The sequence below is a fragment of the Onychostruthus taczanowskii genome, unplaced genomic scaffold (assembly GCF_017590055.1).
Source record: "Onychostruthus taczanowskii isolate IOZ18803 unplaced genomic scaffold, ASM1759005v1 scaffold95, whole genome shotgun sequence".
Taxonomy (NCBI): Eukaryota; Metazoa; Chordata; class Aves; order Passeriformes; family Passeridae; genus Onychostruthus; species Onychostruthus taczanowskii.
Genome location: NW_024507546.1, coordinates 2,394,852 through 2,415,138, shown reverse-complemented (window position 1 = coordinate 2,415,138; position 20,287 = coordinate 2,394,852). Strand labels below are relative to the sequence as shown.

Below are 20,287 nucleotides of genomic sequence, written 5' to 3'. Positions count from 1 at the left end.
AGTAGAAACCTCCAGTATGCATTAAGAAACTGAAAGTGTAAACATTGAAGGAGTATGTTCAAATATTAAATTATCAAATATATTGAAGCAGTTATGGCTGGGAAAATGTAGATAAATTTTTATTTCAAAAGGGTTTTTCTTCTGAACATTCAAGGACAAATTTTCAAGCAATAATTTACTATAGATCTGTAATGTATATAGATATAAGAACTAAGAAGCATATTACAGGCAAGTAAATACATTTCTCAAGGTAAATTGTGTTGTTTCTGATGACTGGTATGCACTTTTCAGATGTGTAAAGAGTGAATTTGTGAAAATTTTGTCATTAAGTGTTCTACCTCCTAATGATAAGAACAAGGCAAATTTCAGAAGAATAGCTGATATCTTGTTAGGCTGTAACAGTTTGAAAATGCTTTTTTTCCTTAATACAGTACCACAGTACAGTACTTATTTAGTTGGCAACTATAATCACCAGCTCTGTTCCCACTTTATTGCTGTCTAGTTGTTCTTTCTCATTTTTGTATTTTTCCATTTGATTTCTTACACTAATTTGCACTTTTATGTATTGTTATTAAAACAATTTCTCTAGTTACCCAGATGATTCTGTTTTAACCTAAGTTGGCCCTTGCAAGTTTCATATGAATATGTTCTATTCTGTTTCCTAAGCTATAAATTAAATTAATTATGGCCACTTCTTTTCCACCTTGATAATGAGATGTTAATATGGTCACTGGATTTTAGTTTTGAAGCACATTGCCTTGATATAATTAATTTTCCAGACACTGTTAATGGAAATGTAACACTGGACAGTATCTGAACATTTTATAAGCTTTACTGTGGTTGAGAGTTAGTAGATCTATTGCTGCAAATATTAAACAAGCTGTTCAGTTAGAGGATTTGACAGAAGCATGTTCTTGGCAAATTCATGTTAGCCCTTGTTTTACAGCTTTCATGTCTTCTGCGTGCTTATAAATTGTCTTTTAAATAATTCGCTCAAATTCTTATGCAGGAATGTAATTTTCACTGTTGATTCTCTGCATCATCCTTTTTGACCCACTTTAAAGATATATTTTCTGTTTTCTCCACTACAGCCCTCAGGTATTCTCTAACCTCCAAAATAATCAGTTCGCCAAAATGATCACTAATACTTAATGGATTGTTCATTTAGCTCTCTAGATGCAGTAAATTTAACTTAACTCCCAGGCTGTAGTATTTATTTACTTGTGATCAGGTATCACCATTTTTATGAAGGCAGTAGGCGAAAGACACTGGCTATTTAAATCTTCAGCAGAGCATGCTGCTTGCTCTTCTTTCTCGTTAAGGCCCTCTATTTCCTTTCTTCTTACTTTTAATGTGAAACATTTCTGTGTTACAACTTGAGTTCCTTGCTAACTGTAAATTAAATTTTATACCACAGCCGTTATGTTTCCTTATCTGTTCCTTACCTTTCTATTAATTCAAAATTGGAAATACTTGCATCTAACTTCTGTGTGTTTCCATTCTGATTTCCAGATACCTAAAAGGCAAGGCAGATGTGCTGATCTTCAGCTTTTCTTATAGTAGTCCTTTTTTGGTTAACCCCCTGGATTCGCTTCCTAAGAGAAGAGGATTGTTCTCTTTTCTTTTTAGGCAGGTGCACCCAAACCAGTATTAAGGCAATGCCCATACATTCTTTTGAACTGTCTTTATGGGAAAAGAACTAGCCAAAAGCTATAGAGCCCTGGAGGTTTAGCTGACAGGTCAAAATGTCTTTGAAGACTTAGGCAGGTGTAGAAGAGGGAAAGCTGAGGCTGCTTGAGCAGGCAGGGAGGGAAAGAGTCTTTCCAGGAGGCTGGGATAGCCAGAGGCATGCTTGACTTAGAATTCTAAAGGTAGAGGCATTTCTATTGGAAAATACAGAGAAAATATATTCTGTGTAGAGGATGCAGGGGTTTATGGTACACCTCCTGGAAAAGGAAACTGTAGGTAGGTAATTTTTTGGGTTGCTGTTAGATTAGCCTCTCCTGGGTTTCATAATTCTACTGACACCTTTGGATATTGCTGGTCAGTATGGTGTAGTAAACTGGGAGTAAGGAAGTTCTTCAGTTAAAAAAGCACATCTGTTGACACTCATTTACTGACATGAAAGGTGTGTTAGGTCACTTAACAGATGGCTTTTAAAATATTATTGTTGCAGAAAGTTTTCTCTACCTTTCTTGGCCTTGGAATTCTCATTGTAAGCCTAAGTAGCAAAAGAAAGTGAGGGTTTTCCCCTTCTATTTTCTTTTACCTTAAAATTTGTTGCTCCTATGGCACAGAAAATCAGGGAAACTTGAAAGAAATATTCTTTTCTATTGGAAATTGTCTAGCCAAAATTTGAGGACATTGTAAATTTGTCCAGCCGAAATTTGGGGACATTGTAAATTTGTCCAGAATTTCAAGCTGTCACTGTTTTTTTCAGGGCCATTTGCTGTATCTTGAACACCTGAACGGTACTGACTGCAAAGTGATCAGGTGTAAGTTAGGCTTCCTGTGCACCGTTAAGTAGATTTCATTCAAGTCCTGCCTAGATAGTTTGATTATTCTTAGATGTGAGACAAGTGACTTTAATTACTACACTGTGGAGGTATAAATATTTTAGAATATTGAAGAAATACTGGTCTGGAATTTGAGCAACCTGAGCAAAGTTTCCCACCCCTATTAACAATAACTACAAATATTTGCCCCAAAATATTAAAATAGTTTTTAAGCAGAAAGGCATTTATAGTCAGCTTTACAGCTGGTAGCCAGACATATTTCACAACTGTTTTTTCCATTTTCCCACTGTTAAACACATGTTTAATTCTATGGTTGGCTGGGTTAAATTGCATCTTTGCTTTTTGAACATAAAAAAAATGATTTTGTTGTTTCAGGCAACTTGCAGACTACTTGAGATTTAGATGTCTCTTTGATGTACTGGAGTTCTGAATAAAATAACTAAGCCCAAGTGTGGCTATGGTTCAGTCTAGAGTTGATTTTGAGTTGTGTTTTCTCATGAATTAAAATTTGCAAATCCTTTTATGACATCACATCATGTTGAATTTGGCTCAGGATTTGCAATTTGCAAGTAACTGAGCTCCTTTTATGCAGAAAAAAAGATAATATTACATGCTTCTGAATATGCAACAGAAGTGAGTTAAGGTGCAGTTAACAGATAAAGCCACTTTCTTCTCCATTTTTCTTGTGTGTTTATACAAAATATTGTGAGATATCTTCTAAGCATTTGCATTTCAGAAGTTACTGGGTAATAACCAACATGTCAGTAGACTTTATCCCATTTTTATGCACCTTAAAGAATGACAGTTCTGCAAATTAATTCTTAAAACACCTGAAATTTGGAAATACTTCATATCAAAAAACTTTCCTTTGCAGGTGGTTTGAAGCAGTACTCTTTAAAGGTAACACAAACCTGTTCTAATATTTCTTACTCTTTGGCTGTCCATACTTTAAAAGTATTTGCTGTCTGGAGGGAAGACATAGCTATCAAGGAATATGAGAAAAAATATGGGAAAATTTAATGCAAAACTTAATGAATGCCAGTTGTCTGGGAGATGAAAATTAAGGTTATACAATACATTCCCCAAAACATCCCTTTTTATCTGTTAGTAGGGTAAATTGAATGACAGACTTTCAGATTTTTCAGAGAGCTTTTACTGTAAATTGTTTTGGAGAATATGGAAAAAAATACCAAGAAGCCATTTTTCCTCCTCAAAAAAAACCCCCCCAGCTTTTAATAGCTATTTATTTATATTTCTTTCAGTATAATTGTACTTTGATTCTTCCCTCAACTGAGTGGTGCTTTGATTAGAATATAACCATTGTCTCAGGAGTTGAGCATCTGAAATTTGCCTCTGTGAATCACAAGGGAAAACAGTAGTGTACCTGGATGGGAGTAGAGCAATTTGGCTGGGTAGCAAATTAATTTTTCTGCATCCTGAGTTGGAAAGAATGTGTTAGTCTCAGAAGGCACCTCTACTGTATGAGAACTGTCTAATTCAGTCTTTATTTTGGCATGAATAAGGAGGAGTGTTTTGATTTTTATTATTTTCTTCTGATGCATTATTGGGTGGTAGATTTACTACCTTTTGGTTGCTAACTTGTACATGTAAATCTGCATATACACTTTCATAGTGTGTGATCTTTCTTTTAAGTCTTACTTGTAAATTTTTTAGAAGATTTCAGTAATCATTGTGTCATTTTCACAACACAATTATATCCAGAGCATTTTCAATTTTTGACATTTTTATTAGTCATATGAAAGAAATTATTTATGAGTCAAATCAAACATGGAATGTAATAGTTGCATATATAATAAAGCTTTCTCTTAAAAAAACCATCCATCTAGGGAAAGCTAATATTTCCCATCTGTTTTCCCCCAAACATTTGAAAGTATTAAAATTAATGCTTCTAAATAAAATGGAAGATGAATGTAAAAAAACCCATATAAAGAGGTAGCTAGTTAGGTTTCTAATCTAAGTATTTCACTTGCTTAAACCAGGATTTTTTAAGTTAATGACAGAGAGGTCAGGGCAAAAATTCATCTTGCATTTTCTGAAAGATAAAGATGATTATTCTAAAATTTAGAGTTTTCGGTCACCGTTGCAACTGAGATTCTTTTTCATCCTTTTAATTTCATTTTTGCGATGCAGATGTAAGTCTCCAAAAACCCTGCTTGGCAAAAATGACTATTTTGAACTAATGATTGTGCTCAGGAGTGCGCAAAAGTGAGAATCTTCTAGTCTTCCCTCTCTTAGATAGATTTACAAGAAAGATCAATTTGGGAATTATGTTGGCGTAATTCTCCCCTTATGTAGATATTAATGGATTTTAGGCCCACTGCACAACCTGTGTTGTAGCTGCTTGGGAGCAACACAGTATTCTGTGGCTGATTAATCCCTCTCCATAGAACTGGTTTTCTAAAAGTCCTTAATCTCAAGTTTGCTTTGCTGTTCTTACACAGTTTTTATTGTGCCTCATCATGCAACTATTTACATTTTCATGAGCAGTCGTAGCAGTGGTCATTAAAGTTGAGTATGTTCACTTTATCTGGTGCTCTCAGTACTTTATTTGAGGCAGTTTTCTACAGGAACAATTCTTCAATTATATGTGTTTAAGGAAATGAACAAAAAAAGAAGAATGAGATGGGAACCTATAGGGTTTATATATATATAGGTAGTTGAATACTGCTCTGAACGTTTTATGTTGCCTGTTGTACAGTTGTCCCCTTGTACTAAACAAGTACTTAAACCACAATTTTTTACTGGTTAATTATTATTAACCAGTATTATTATTACATGGTGCATGGGGTTATTCCTACTCAGATGGAGGACTTTGTACTTCCTTTTGTTGAATTCCAGGAGATTTCTCTTGACCCACCTCTCCAGCCTGTCCAGTTCCCTTTGAATGGCAACACAACCCTCTGGTTTATCAACTACTCCTCCCAGTATTCCCTGAAAAACCTTACTCTATTTATCAAAAAGTGCAGTGTAAGATCTGAGGGAAAAACCAGCCCAGTGCATTACCCAGAGCAGGAGATGATCTCAGACTGAGATCAGCAAGATCCAGCTTCCCTTAACTACTTGGTTTTTTACCTGCACTGTGTTATGAAACAGATTTGCTTTGAAGTATTAAGACTCATTGATGTAAAGTGCTTTAATGTGGTTTTCTGAATAGCATGATTAGTTCAGTTAGAAAAATTTCTTTTTACCAGATGATGATTAATAGAATCGTGTCCATGGGCCTGCTTGCAAATACATGCTATGGTTTTGGCTCTACTTTCAATATGGTTTCCTGTGCTTGTTAGACAAAGCACCTGTGATAACAATTTTTACAAGAAATGTTCTTGCTTAGCCCTTAACTGTCTTGATAAAATGATGAGGTTTTACATTTTCTTTTAATGTTTTAAGTCAGTGTGACATCCTTTGCACTTTAGCAGACAACATGTCTTATGCTTATCAACAAAGCAGCATTCTTGTATTGAAGTAAAACACATTTGCTGTTCTGAGAGGAAAGAAGCAATAATTGCTGGATTTTACTTTTGAAATAAATCGTTTTCCCCTATGATGTAGTTCTTGCAAAAACAAAAGGAAACTAGAGAGGTAAATCTTCACAAATTTAGTATTTGCTGCGATGGCTACAATAGTGTTTTCCAGGAGAAAAATTTCTGGATTAATCAAATGTCCATATAAACAGTCCTCATATATATCCACACAGCTTTTAATATGAGCAGCTACTGAGCATGTGACCGTTTTATACATTTAGAAGATGCTGAGGAGTTACCAGTTTTGTGTCTCGACATCTTGCCAACCTACGCAGTTTTATCTTTTTCTGTTTCTTGCAGGGATCTGATTAATCTGGTGTAGCTGAGGTGGTTACTGCCCATGCACAGTAGCTGCTGTTGCCAAACAAACTGGTATCTCTGTACATATGAAGTGGTTCATTCAGCCTTATACGAGTCATTCGGTGACCAGCAGAATAGTGAGACCTGACTCTGTTCTCATTTGGATCTTGGGGTTTTTAGACAGTCTTTTCAACCTGCAGTGCTTCCTATTGTCTCATGTTCCTGCTGTACCCACTGCTCACAACATCCTCTCAATTTTCCCTCTGCTTTCCACAACATTGCCATTCCTCTTCTCTGGCTCACTGTGCTGCTGGCTGAGCAAGAGGCATCATGCCTCTCTCCAAGCAGAGTGCTGACTGGCCAGCTGGCCGGCTTGTGCTTATGCCATGAACTGTATAGCTCACATTACTGTCTTTGTCTCACCGAGGACATGGCTGTGGATCTTTTCTTTTATTCATCTAGTTGCTGTTTTGTTTTTGGTAGATTCCTTAACCATGTCTGGAAGTACTTAGCATGTCTGTCCTTGTGTCAGATGTGGTTGAAATTGGCCCAAAAGTTCAAAAACATTTGAAGAATTGATAGTGAATGGACAGAACTAAAATACAGTGTCACTGCTGCTGTCACCACAATACATTGTTGGCTGTCTGAGACTGAGTAGGATGTATGGATTCTAGAAGCACTTACACTTCACTATACCTGGCTATCTTCCATGAGTTCAAATTATATCACTAATATTAGGTTATTGAGGCTCAGACAAAATTTAAAATAATTTTGCTAAACATACAAATATTTCATTTTCATTTGGCTAAAATAGATTGTTTAACTCAGCTGTAATTAATTACACCTCTTGAAATCACACTCCACACTGGCTGTTCTGGTTAGCTTGTCAGCTTCCTTTGCAGAGCAGCTATTACCTCCTTTACCTGTATTCCATGGCTGGCCAGTTTGTTTTAGAATAATTTTTGATACTTGTCAGTAATTTCTTGCTATCCACATGAGCAATAGGGCTTGGGGAATACTTCCTCTAAATTATGGTTATAAAAGTGAAAAGATTTGTCATTAATAGCTGTCCATCAAATGACTGACAGCCAATCTTACACCTTCTTTCATAGACTTGTCAATGTCTGTTGTCCAGAAAGATTTTTTAATCACCATTTCAAGTGAATTTATTTCTATCTTCCTTAATTCTTTTATCTCATTCGGTTTCCTGTATTATTAACTAGGGAAAAAAGTCCAGATCACCTGTCATATTTCTGTGTCTGAATTTGTTGAAGCAAATAATTACCAGTCACAAAAGGAAACCACATACATCCTAGGAAATATTTAAAATCTAGAGAGCTCTGCCAACGTGGTTTGTAGTTGCATTGCTAAAAAACTCAAACCAGCCCTACGTACTTCTGTCTTTTATTTCTTTTTGTAGTGCTATGAGAGAAGCAGATAGTGGCAGATTATTTTACTAATTTTTTTCTCTTAATATTATTGTGAATATATCAGTTATTGCAGTTGTTAACCTGATTGTAATTACCCAGATTGCCTTTATGTCCTCATTTTTAGCAGATACTCTTTCATATTTCCCAGTCATATGGCACTATCCCCACTTTGTAGCTCTATTAAGAAGAGGTTTTACATAACAGCTTTTTCATAATTTAGTCACAGAAATTGTCTGATCCCCATCCATATGTAGTACATTGATTTTACTTTTGCCTCTCTTTCTGTGCTTTATTCTCCTTAGTCAGAAATCTCTAATTTATTACTCTCAGTGGAAGGACTTTGAGTCCTATTTAGTTTGGTTTTAATCTTTTTAAATCTCTCCTAGTTTAGATAAATCCCTTACTTTGGTACTCTCCTTGTAGTTCATCTGAAGAAAGATCTACTGCTATTTTAATTTTCTTTGCAAACTCTCACTCAGCCTTTTGGTAGTTCATCTTTTATCCCTGTTTCTCCTGATTGGGAACATGCATTTCCTGATTTGTATCTGACATTTTTGCTTAAAAGACCTTTCTTGTTAGCTTCAGCCATTTACTGTCTTTAACTAGCAGTGAGGCAGGACATCTTTCAGATCTCAGTATTAGATCTCTGTGCTAACCACTCCATAGTCACTAAAAGAATTTGGCAAATGGTGTCTTTTGGTCACCACAAATACTTGTTCTGCAACCAGACAAAGCCCTAAGCATCAGATAAATTAATTCAACTACAATAAACAAGGCCTTTCTCCTTCTGACATGGGGACAAGGTCTGCATTACTTCTGCTTCTTCTCAGACCAACCCAATGCTGTGTAAAGCATCTGAATTGGGGACAGAAGAAGCATGTTCTTGATATGCAAGTAGACAGCTTGAGTATAATAATAGGAGGGTTTAATGTTTCTGCATTCTGCAGTGTGGATATAACACGTTGTTTTAGTTTTGTGTTCATTGAAGTAAAAATTCATAGAGCATGAGGCAGCCTAGAGTGGAAGGAACCTTGAAATATCATCTGGCTCAACCTTATGTGAGAAAGGCAGCCTGGATGAGATTTTCTAGCACCTGCTCTGGTCACATCTCAAAAACCTCCAGTGAAGTGACTCCAGGACATCCCTGGGGTGGTTGTTCCACTGAATGGTTTTTCTCACTCTAACAAATTAATTTCTTATATTGAGATGAACGCTCTGCTGGTACAACTTGTACTCGTTGCCCTTTTTCAGAAAGAAACTAGAATCTCTATCACTATCACTATTCTTGTAACAATCAGCTGTTCAGACACTAATCTTGCTCTTTCAGCCTGAATTATGAGTGGCAGAAGGCTATAGTTACTCATGCTTTGTGTCAGAGGGGAATGAATATATTAACTCTTGAAGCCTTTGCTGGCCCTGTGGTTCTGTGTGTGAAATCTGCATTTACGTTTGTGGTAGTGAGCTTTCATTACTTACCTTGGCCAGGAATACTGTCCTGGGGAGGTAATCCAGCAGTGGCACAATTATGTCATGCTTCTGCTGATCCAAGAGGGATTTCCAAAGAGGCAGTGATAAAAAAGAGTTTCACCTATGAGAAAGCATAAGACTGAACCTTTTGGACCTTTTGCACTTGCAAAATAATAATTCAAAATTTCAATAATTCAAATTCAAAACAATAATTCAAAATTGATCTCCAAATACCCAGTGATGCATTAAACTGTAGCCCACATTTTTTTGACTGGTTTTAATGGTTGCAGCCTGTCTATAACTAATATACATTCTAAAGATATTTTTCATTTTGGCTTTTGTTTGCAGTGTACTGCGATAAACATAGAGGAAGTTGGTAAATGTGCAAAAATATTGCCTACTAGAGATAAAAAGATAGTTGAACATTTTTCATTGGTTTCCTTTGCATTTCAGGTATTGGTGGCAATCTAGTAGCTATTCAAGCTAGCAGAATTTCTACCTACCTCCATTTACATAGCATTCCTGGAGAGCTGCCAGAGGAGGCCAAGGGTTGCTATTACCCATGCAGAACATACTGTGGTACAGGTATGTCTTAGTTAAAAATCCTGTCTCACATCTCTTTACCCGTGTGTGCCAGACTGTACCAACCGTCAGAAATGGCAATGAACTGAACTTGCTGTGTGCAATTCAAAGGCTGCTGAGACTCGGCAGTTTCCTTTGCCTGCAGCTGTTTTTGCCTGTGAGAATCACAAGAAACTCCCTGAGGGGTGTATTAGCAGAGAGAGCACAGAGAAGGGGTAGCCCTGGAAAGGGCTGGTGAGGAGGAACACTGGGATACACTCAGAAAGATTTCAGCCTTCAACTTTCCTTAGCTTTTCTACCTGCTCCCAACCTTTGTCTGCCTTCAGAACGTCAAACCAATTTCCTGTTAGGGCCAAACATTGTATCAGACATAATTACTAAGCCAAATCCTTGCTTTCCATTTCCAGTTTGCCATTTTCTCTCTAGATTATTTCTTCACAGCTTATTCCTCCCCTCTATTTCCCACTTTCCTAATGATGTAGTAACTGTGGTGAAATGTGATATGTCACCACCATGTATTACACTTCCATATTTATTAAATGAATTGAAACAGATGTGAAAGTGGTAAATGTGGGATTACTTTTTAGAAATACAAGGTATTTTTGAGGATGTCTTGAATATGGAGTCCCAAAGATCTTCTTTACTAATGAGAGTTTAGGAAGTCCAAAAATGTAGATGGTATTACATGAGCACAGAATGAAGGCAGTTTGCACCCTTTTCAAGAAGGGCTCTGCTTACCTTTTCTGGAAGACAGTGAAATTCCTCAAGGAGTCTCCTAGTGGAAAAAATGGGAGTTTTTATATTGAAATGAATAAAATCTAATATAGGAATTGAAGAGCTTAACCACATTTTGGATTTTTCCCTTTTTTTTTTTTTTTTTTTTTTTTTTAATTGTAGGAGTAAATAACAAATCAGCCCAAGTTCTCCTTCTGTTGGTGATTCCTGGACACCTGATTTTCTTGTACACTATCCACTTAATGAAAAGCGGACATACTTCCTTAACCCCCATCTTTGTAGCAGTCTATTTGTTTGCAGCTCTGCTACAGGTAAGAATAAGTACAAGTGGCAAATGCTTGTATAAAAACAAGTTCTTGAAGAAAATAATTTTTTTTCCTGGTATCTGAAATCTCATGAAGGGTACAAGAAGGTGTGGTTTAATAGAGGCTTTCAGCACAGCTCTGGAGCAGCTGATTATCTCCACAAATACACAGCTTACACAGGTGTACTGTTGTTGTGAGTGCTTTGCAGAGCACACTTGACTGCATTATCTCTTTGTCATGCATTTTTCACATGCTTTTGGAACCATTCCATCTAAACCCCCATCATTTTAGTCAACTAGAAGGGAAATGGAAAGAAGGGAAGGGAAATGGAAAGAAGGAAAGGTAGCATTTATGAATAATAAGAATCAAGGAAAACTGAATCAAGGAAAACTGTTGAAGAAATCTCCTAAAGTGGTTCACGTTACTGTTTTAGTTAACATAGTCCAGTAGATGAAAATATTACAGCTTCCTTGGTGTGTTCTTAATATTTATTATTTTAAATTAATATGACAGCAAACACTGGACAAGAAATTGTAATTGCATTAATTGTCAAACTTTGTTGCCTTATTTGGCTGTTTTACCTAATGATCTGTTCATACCCAACAAGGGCAGTTCTTGAAAGATGCCTTTTGAAATAGCAGTGTCTTAAAGTGAAATGATTTCATTTTGAGAAATAACTAATACAAAATTAAAGATATTATTTTTATTATTTTATTTTTTATTATTTTATTATTATATGTTATTATTTTATTAAGGTCACATATAATTTTTAGGTATACCCTGCCTGAATTAACTATAATGTTTCATTACACCTTAAAACCAAAAGTTGACCGTTTATGTTCCACAGTAGAAGTGTAATTGAAATATCCATAATTTAAATATACATACTGCCTCAAAAAATGTGACCAGTTAAGTTTTAGAATACAAACAACAACATTATCGACAGGTCAATACTTAATAAAATTATAATTTTTAACATTCTGAATTGTCCCCTTTTTTTCACACTGCTATCTCATTAAAGACAGGTTTCAAAAACTGTTGCAATTTTACATGAGAATTTTGCACCTTTCTGGTAGAACATGACTGGTAATGTTTCAACCCTTGCAAGTGTGTCATACTAAAAAACATACATTAGTTTTCATTTCCCTCTTAGATAACATTCCTAGTTTCCAGCCTTATCACTTGCTTTATAATGTGGTTTCCTGAGGAAATGATGCTATTCCTTTACTCTATCTGTTCTGTCTGGGTTGGGGCAACAGCCCCTGGTAATGGAAGACTGCAGAATGATTTCTGTCAGTATTAGACTTCCAAGATTTCCTGTGGGAATCAACCTGAATTCATAAATCCAGTCCTCCTGCTCACAGAACTGCAATCACAGCATGTTTAGGGACACTTTTTTCCCAGCAGCAAGACTCGAGAAATACAGAAATTTCAGTTTTTCACCTGAAAACCAAGTTAAGGCATTATGGCAGGACTCTCAAGTGACATGGTAATTTAAACCCAGCAGCATGTATACAGGTGTAAAGTTGCATTTTGATTAATTCAGGATCTGATTGGAGTATTCAGATTTCAGTTATGTATCTCTATTGCAGTACATCAGGCCACACCTGATTTTCTTGATTTTTCACCAACAAAGCAGACATAGAGCTTTTTTCTTCTTTTTCCCTGCTCCCTTTTATGGATTATTTTTTCCTCTCTATCTTGTGTCTTTAGTCATAAAAGGCATTTAAAGATGGATTTACTTGGAAACTGAGTACCAGTATATAACTTCTCATGGGTCTTGACATATTTACAATTTGAAACACCTTGGTTTTAAAGACCTGAAAATATTTAATAGATTCCTTTCCCCATTTGAATTATTCTGGCATTTTTCTAGTAGTGATTATGGTAGTGTTGCATACCTCTAACTGGAGCAGATTTAGTTTTCAGAGAGATGATGCTTGCTTTAATCCTTAAATCTTCAGCACATTTTATTTACCTGTCAGTCTGAAGTACTTCCATACTGCAGTTTCGTGCTTTTAAGCTTCTCCTGTCCCAAGGAAAGCACTTAAATATTTGTACTCATTCCTCTTCCCTTTTCCAGTGACAACATCTATGCACTTGCAAACAGCAAAAAATAGTTTTCAAGATGCCATTTTTTTGGCATAACCTAACAGCTACTGATCTTATTTTTCCTGAATTATTTTATATTTCTGCCCTCTCAGTGAGACCTTTTCCAGTTCTGCTGTAAAACTGATAAACCTCACAGCTAAGTATAATTATTCCAATTAACAACAAACCAAATGCATTAACAGTATTTTGAGCAGTGAGAGATCTGGATTATGGGCCTTTTTTAGAATATATTGGACTTTGATTTATTTTCACTTTGCATGGAAGATATATGCAAATGGTGTCAAAAATTAAGATCCTGCTTGCAAGCAGGATATTTTGTGTTTGAGGTGGCAGACAATAATTTAGCAGAATACAGTGTTGATATCATTGCTTTGCCCTTTGCCATTCCTTACTTGTATTGAGCTGGGGGGTAGAAAGGGCTGCTGAAAATGCTTATGGCAATATACCACCTATGTAGGTTTTTCCTCACTATGTTAAAAAATAATGCTAAATTTAAAAAATAACAACAGCAATGAAATTAATTTTCTGTCTTTAAAATTCAAGTGACTATTGTAAGGTGTTATGTTATTTAATGACATATTTCACAGTGGACTGCAGTAGATCATTAACTGAATTTGATTCTGTTTATTATTTCTGACAGTCCAGCTCTGTTTATGTAAAATGGAGAGGAAAGGATTAGAGAAATGGCAAATGTAGAACTCTAAATGGAATGTTGGAGTAAATGGGAAAAAAATCAAGAAAATGTTAATGCAAAGACATTGATTATTCCTTTTATATTCTTCTCTGTCTCTATCAGTTTATGCTATCCCACATTATCTCTACAGTAAAACTGTAACATATATATGAATTCTATTTTACATTTTAACAAGACTTTTTCAAATTGCCTGTAAACTACACTACCATCCCAAAGTGATAAACATGGAATTTATTTGCATTGAAAGCTCTGTGCAGTATTACTGAAGTTCCAGTCAGAGAGTTAGTTTAATTTTCATCCAGATCTGATACTTTCATTGTTTGATTGTTGTTTTTTCACCACCCAGGCCTACCAGCTTCTTTCATCTCTTCTCCCTACCTGTTCTGAGATATTCTTAGATATTTTCTCCACAGCATTTCATTTAAATAAGCTATTTATGGGAATTAAATAATTAACATGGCATGATGTATTATCAATAGTATAATTCACTTTTTATTGATTGAAAATATGCAGGGTAATAAAACAAAATGCAGTTTCACTGAATAAGTAGTTTTTTTCTAAAAATCATTACATTAAGATATTTTAAATAATATGAGTAGCCAGAGCTATGATTTGCATTCTTTTTGATTCTCTGTGAAGGAAACCATTCTGGGTTTCTTGGCTTAAGAAAAAGTAGAAAACATTTTATTTAGTTTCATTTTCATTTTCCTATCCTTAATAATGTAGCTGTTTCTATTCTTTAAATAAATATATATTCTTGAAATGTTCTTCAATTAAATTTATAAATTTATTGTAGTAACATCCAAGCTGTACTCACTTTATCTTTAGAGGGGCTGGGATTTCACAATTATTTTTCCATAAAGGGGGAAAAACTGCACAATTATTTATATTAATCTGCATTCAGGTAAAACTTCTAGGCTGAAGTTTAAAAGGTTTAGCTCTGTAATGAAGAGACTTTTCTGTGTTTATAAATGGCAGCACCAGAGGAAATTGCAATGAAAAATGCTATGGGGATTGTATACCCTGTAAGTGTGCACTGTACAGTATCAGGGCAAGCCAATGTGCCTAATCAAACCCAGTATAATATTTTAAAGTGCCTTTTGGATTTGGTGAGTGTTTAAGAAGAATACTCTTTCCTTGAAAATCTTACAAGAACAAGTCACTAACATGCACCAGCACACCGGATGCAGTTACAATATGGCATTTGACCAACGAAGCTTCTGTTAACTGGGAAACAGTCCTCCTCTTATTCTTCACAAAGGCACAAGTATTTTTTTTTCTGTATAAGGCTGTGCACCAAGCAGAGTTTAATCCCCTGTCCTGTCAGGCTGCAGCAGGAGGAGAGCAGCACTGGAATTGCCAAGCTGTCCGTCCCAGCACACTGCTCGGGGCGCTCAAAGGCAGCCTCTATTCCGTGTGCTCTCACGGAGCCAGTAAAACGCCCTGAGAGGAATTTTCACACCTACTGACCAAATCTGAACACACAGTTATGTTAAAGTCTCAGGGAATAAACAAACAATAGGAGATTCCCAGAGCTGTTACCAAGCAAATAAGTAATTCCAAAAATCTTCTTGCCCAGTGAAGGTCAGATGTGCGCAGCTGTGAAGTCACTTTTGAAGTGCTTCAGGGCTGTTTGGGGCAATAGAAAACCAAGAATTCAGCAGTGCTCATAACAACTTCCTGCTCACCTCAAAAATGTCTAGGATTTATCACCAGTGTGAGGATTCTAATGATGGTATGGGCCTCTTTTATGTGGAAACATAACTCGTGGGATATATTGTACATAACACAGAAAAAAGGAAAAGTTGTGCTTATAGACAAAATATTGATCCATTTTAAATGTTGCTTTTTCTAACGGGAAAGGTTATTTCTAAACGATGAAGCGTATAACTGCTAAAGTGACTATATTTCAAGGAAATATGGAAGGCCAAGCCCAGATCTGGACAGTTGTGTATGTTCACTGCTTTCTCCTTGCAGCATGACAAGCAGACTTGCCAGAATCATTGGGGTCTGACCAAAGCTCCTTCCCTTCCAGCCATGTTGCTGTGTAGGGTACAGGGATTTATCATTTTTGCCTCCAGCGGGCTGAGCTCAAAGTGCTTGTGTATGAGCACCAGAGTACTTACTGGTCTGGGTTACACATCCTGGAAGATAGCTGAGAAACAGCCTGAAATTAGGACTGTTTTGGTGAAACCAGGGTGTCTGGCAAAGCTACAAAGAAATCAAGATGACAATCTGAAAAACTTGATTCAAACTGAAATCCAAAAAAAAAAAAAAAATTCCTTCCCACAAAATTGCGTCAATCTAATGAAATTGACTCAGAAACAACTTCACTTAAAGAGGTATTCTCGTTTTTACTTCAGAGAGGTCTTAGGCTGACATCAGTGTCTGCTGTGCTGTGTGGGTACTTGCATACCTTAGAGGAGCTGATGCCACTTAGCTACAGCACAAACCACAGCAGCAAGAAAAAACTTGCTGTTCAGTGGTTTCTTTGCAGCCAGGCATTGAAGGAAATCTCTGCATGTTTGGAGGAAACGGTGACTTGTCCCCTCTGGACATGATACGTGCCAGATATGCTACCAGAGAAAACTGTGCAGAAAAATGCCTTTTGAAAAATGTGTGTAGTTCCTACTCTGAGGGTTCACTGACTACAGATTTCTGGCTGTAGACAATGGAAACTCAGCGAGCTCAGTGTAGATCTACTACAAGCACTTTACAATTACTACTTCATCAAAAGCCATTTAAAATTGGAGACATGTAATGCATCATTTGAAAATTAACTTAGTGAAGGGTCAAAGCCACTGGAAGACCTGAATCATATTTCTGGCGAGAACAACAGTCAGAACATAGTAGTCTTTAGAGATTCTTAAATGGGATTTTTTAGTCATAATTAAAAAAAACAAATAAATAAACTTACCTTTGAATTTCACAGATTTGTAAGAGTTCTTATCCAGTAATTGCAGGATCTTTTCTTAGTGAAGTTATGGGTAAATTTTGAGTCAATATAATTTTGAAAGTAAAGGACACTTAAAACACATTTGAAAAATATTTTCTCAGTTTACTTACATCTGTGTTTCCTGTCTAAAGTAATAGAATGCAAGTATTTTGTAATGCACCTTCAGATGGAAAAAAATTTAAGGTGGAATCATCAGTAGTAGCAACAGGCAGTTTAACAGTTTAATTTCCCAGCTTGGTGTTAAAATTGGTGTTACAATTCACTAATCACAGCAACTAATGTATAAATTAATCTAAAAGTAAGCAATTCTACACTGCTTTACAAATTTTCTTCATTTGAATATTACACTTTTATCACTGTGAATTTGACATGCATCCACATGCATCCAATTTGACATGTCCACATGACATATGGACATTCCAGATGAAAGAAACAATAAAAATATTATAGCATGCTGCAACCTATTAATTAGGCTATAGGAAGCCTAGACAGTATTAAGAATGCTTGGAATGAGTTATGTATTTTTTATTTTAAATAATAGAATTTTGGTCTTTTCCCATTTTAGGAATCATAAGAAATTATTTCCATGAGAAAATACAGATATACTACATGCAAAAGATCAAGAACAACTTTTCTTCACCTAACTTTTCCTTGTTATTTGTATCTAAATATCTTCAAAGAATGAAAGTAAATTTCTGACACAATGACAAAGGGAAAAAAACTTGCTTTGTAATGTGTTATGTTCCCATTTCTAGTCTTGCAGTCACAAGATTTGAACTTTCAAAGTAGTAAAGCTCACTCATATTTAAGTATTCATGTTCAGTTTCACTTCCAATCTGAAATTCATAATTTGAGTCAGGAAGCTCAGTATCAAGAATTATTCTCAATTTCCATCCTTTGTTGTACCAAATAATGTGAGTATTATATTCCATATTTTTAGATTCTTCATCATCAGGATTTTTCAAGATTTTCCCCTCCCTCCTACTCTTATTTCTGTATTCTGCTGCTTCTGAGGACTTTTTTTGACAGTGAGACTGAAGGGTGATTTTTAGAAATGCAGTCTAAGTCTGATCATGCCTTTAGTTTAATTTTCCTCTCTTGGTTGTGATTTTTTTCCTGTAATAATGATTATAATATAGCATGATTTTCCTTTTAAACTATTGAAACATCTGGAATTTTGCTAGTATTTTTGCAATCCTGTCTCTCGGGCCTTTTTTTCTTGATCAGTGACTATTGAGTGTCTTTTCTTTTCTTAGCCAGATCTTTTTATATAGATAGATATTTAGTTATTTTTTTCCCTTTCTTAAACCCTGCAGTTATTTCATCCTTCAGAATGGAAGAATTCCTAGAGCTTTGTTTCATAATTCTACTACTACTCATCTCCTTCTTTTGCAGAAAACTCTCTATATTAAATAATTTCTATACTAAATAATTTCAGCTCACATCTTGAACAGCGCTGCATGTATTTACCAGCTTTTCCTACTAATTTTCCACAGCATTTCATGCTAAACATCTAATTTTTGTACTGTGTTATTAGGCTTTTCTGTGATATTCCATCTTGAACAGCGCTGCATGTATTTACCAGCTTTTCCTACTAATTTTCCACAGCATTTCATGCTAAACATCTAATTTTTGTACTGTGTTATTAGGCTATTCTGTGATATCCCTTTATTTTTTCCCTCAAAACCAGCTGGCTTTCCATTGGGAGAAGGAAGGCTTTCTTCTTCATAGCATGAGTGCAGGGCAGAAATGCACAGTGTTGGTACTGCTGTGCCATCTGCATTAATTTACTGACAGAAGTATCTGTCACTGATAAATAAATAAATCTCACAAAACGTGAAGTGTCATCTTGCAATGTCTCTTTTACAATTTATTTTTTATCTGTCAGATCTTTGTGAGTCACTTATCACTTTGAATTCAAGACTGTCTTTCAAAAATTCAGCAAACTCATAGTAGGGTGCTTATTTTCTTTTTTTCCTCCTTTTCTTTCTTTTCTTTTTTCCCCCCCCAAAATAATAATTTGATTGATGACTTTGATTGCCTTCTCTTAGCAGATGAGAAGCAAAATCGTCTTTGAAGTCTTAGTCACATCAATTCTGTCTTGCAGTAAATACTGATGTGAGCAAATAAGTAACCATTTCCAAAGACTGAGCCCAATAATTCTTAAATGTATGTGAGTTTCTATCCATGCAAATGCATGATGGCTGGTAGCATTATTCCTTCACCAAAATAAGTGAAGGCTGGAACTGCAGTCTCATAACTTAATCTGTAAGCACCAAGTCCTGATTGCCATCACATGCTGTTACAAGCACTGGTTAATATAATCTGCTATAAATTTTTCTTATTACTTAAACAATGCAGACTTGTTATAATTTGCATTATTTGTTGTGCACCTGTACATTAATACAGCAAAAATAATTATCTGGGAAGGTTCACAAAAGCTTAGTTTCCAAACTGCCCACTTAACACTGTAGTCTAATTTCAGGATGGAAAACATAGCCAACTGAAAGGTTTTCATGTCATGAGTTTTGAGAGTCAAAAGTGAATACTGTCATCTAAAATGGAGTGTGTATGTTATGTCTCATTGGTTGTGTTCTATAAATGCAGTGTATATTTTTCTTGGAATGAAAGCTCCAATCTTCCAATGGAACATGCGTAACCATTGTGGATGTGGGGCGCTGCAGCGTCCTCTGAGTGCATCCTTCAGGAGATGGGAATGTGCAGGATCTTTTATAAACAGGCCTCTTTTTGTCTCTGTAAGAAGAAGGAGCTGACTCAAAGAATCTGATCATCTTCCAAAGAAAACATCTGTTTTAAATATATTTGTTTGGATTCCAGTCAGTGCACCTAGGACTTGCATAATTAGCTTAGACTACAGAGTTCCCTTTTCAAAAGATACATTTATATGAATAAGCCATGCATTTTGCATTAAGCAAATACTCCTGCTTTCTCCCTTTTTTTCTTTTTTTTTTTTAATTATAAATTGGCTTATATTTTAACTTACACTTTTGCGAAGCAAGGATTAATCGAGAAATTTTTTCAACACAATTATTTGTATAACATTAATTTTGCTGTACTTACAGTGAAGTGTCTTTCAACCATATGATCCATATTTCAGTGAATGAGTGTACACATTTATAAGCATGCTTTTAAAGCTGATAATAGATTATTTAGTAAATAAAATATTGTTGTACTTTTTACTGCTTTTGATACTGCATTATTTAAATACCTACATTGTTTTAAATGTAGATAGTAGAGTTTTGAAAAATTAATTATGGTAGTACAGTCTTAAGTTTACCCTCCTTAAAGATCTGATTAACTAAAAATACCTATAATACCTAGAATTTATTTCAACTTAGCAGCTCCTTAGAGGCTACAAGAAGAAATGAAACTCAGTTAGTGGTCCTTTCTCCATTCATCTTGTGCCATTCCACACCACATGATTCCACTGAACCAGAATCCCTTATCATACAGCTGTGCAACATTAAAAGGGTTCTTTTCTAAAATTGGGTTAATAATTATGCATACCTTTGGTATGAAGATCAAGCCTCTCAAATGTTCAGACATTCACAGTTGGGAATGAAATCTTTTCCTTTGGGACAAATTCAGCCTGGAGTGACAGTTTCATAATCTATGTTGCAGGTGTGC

At 35.5% G+C, this 20,287-nt stretch overlaps 1 protein-coding gene across 2 annotated transcripts in view; it reads left to right on the top strand.

Annotated features, from left to right (window-relative positions):
* Window positions 1-20,287, top strand: part of SLC41A2 (solute carrier family 41 member 2) — a 43,995-nt gene that overhangs the window by 21,349 nt on the left and 2,359 nt on the right. For both annotated transcript variants that reach the window (XM_041426813.1, XM_041426811.1), the window contains exons 9-10: window positions 9,709-9,840; window positions 10,735-10,883. In XM_041426813.1, coding sequence (XP_041282747.1) covers window positions 9,709-9,840; window positions 10,735-10,883 — 281 coding nt within the window. The remainder of the gene's footprint in view (window positions 1-9,708; window positions 9,841-10,734; window positions 10,884-20,287) is intronic.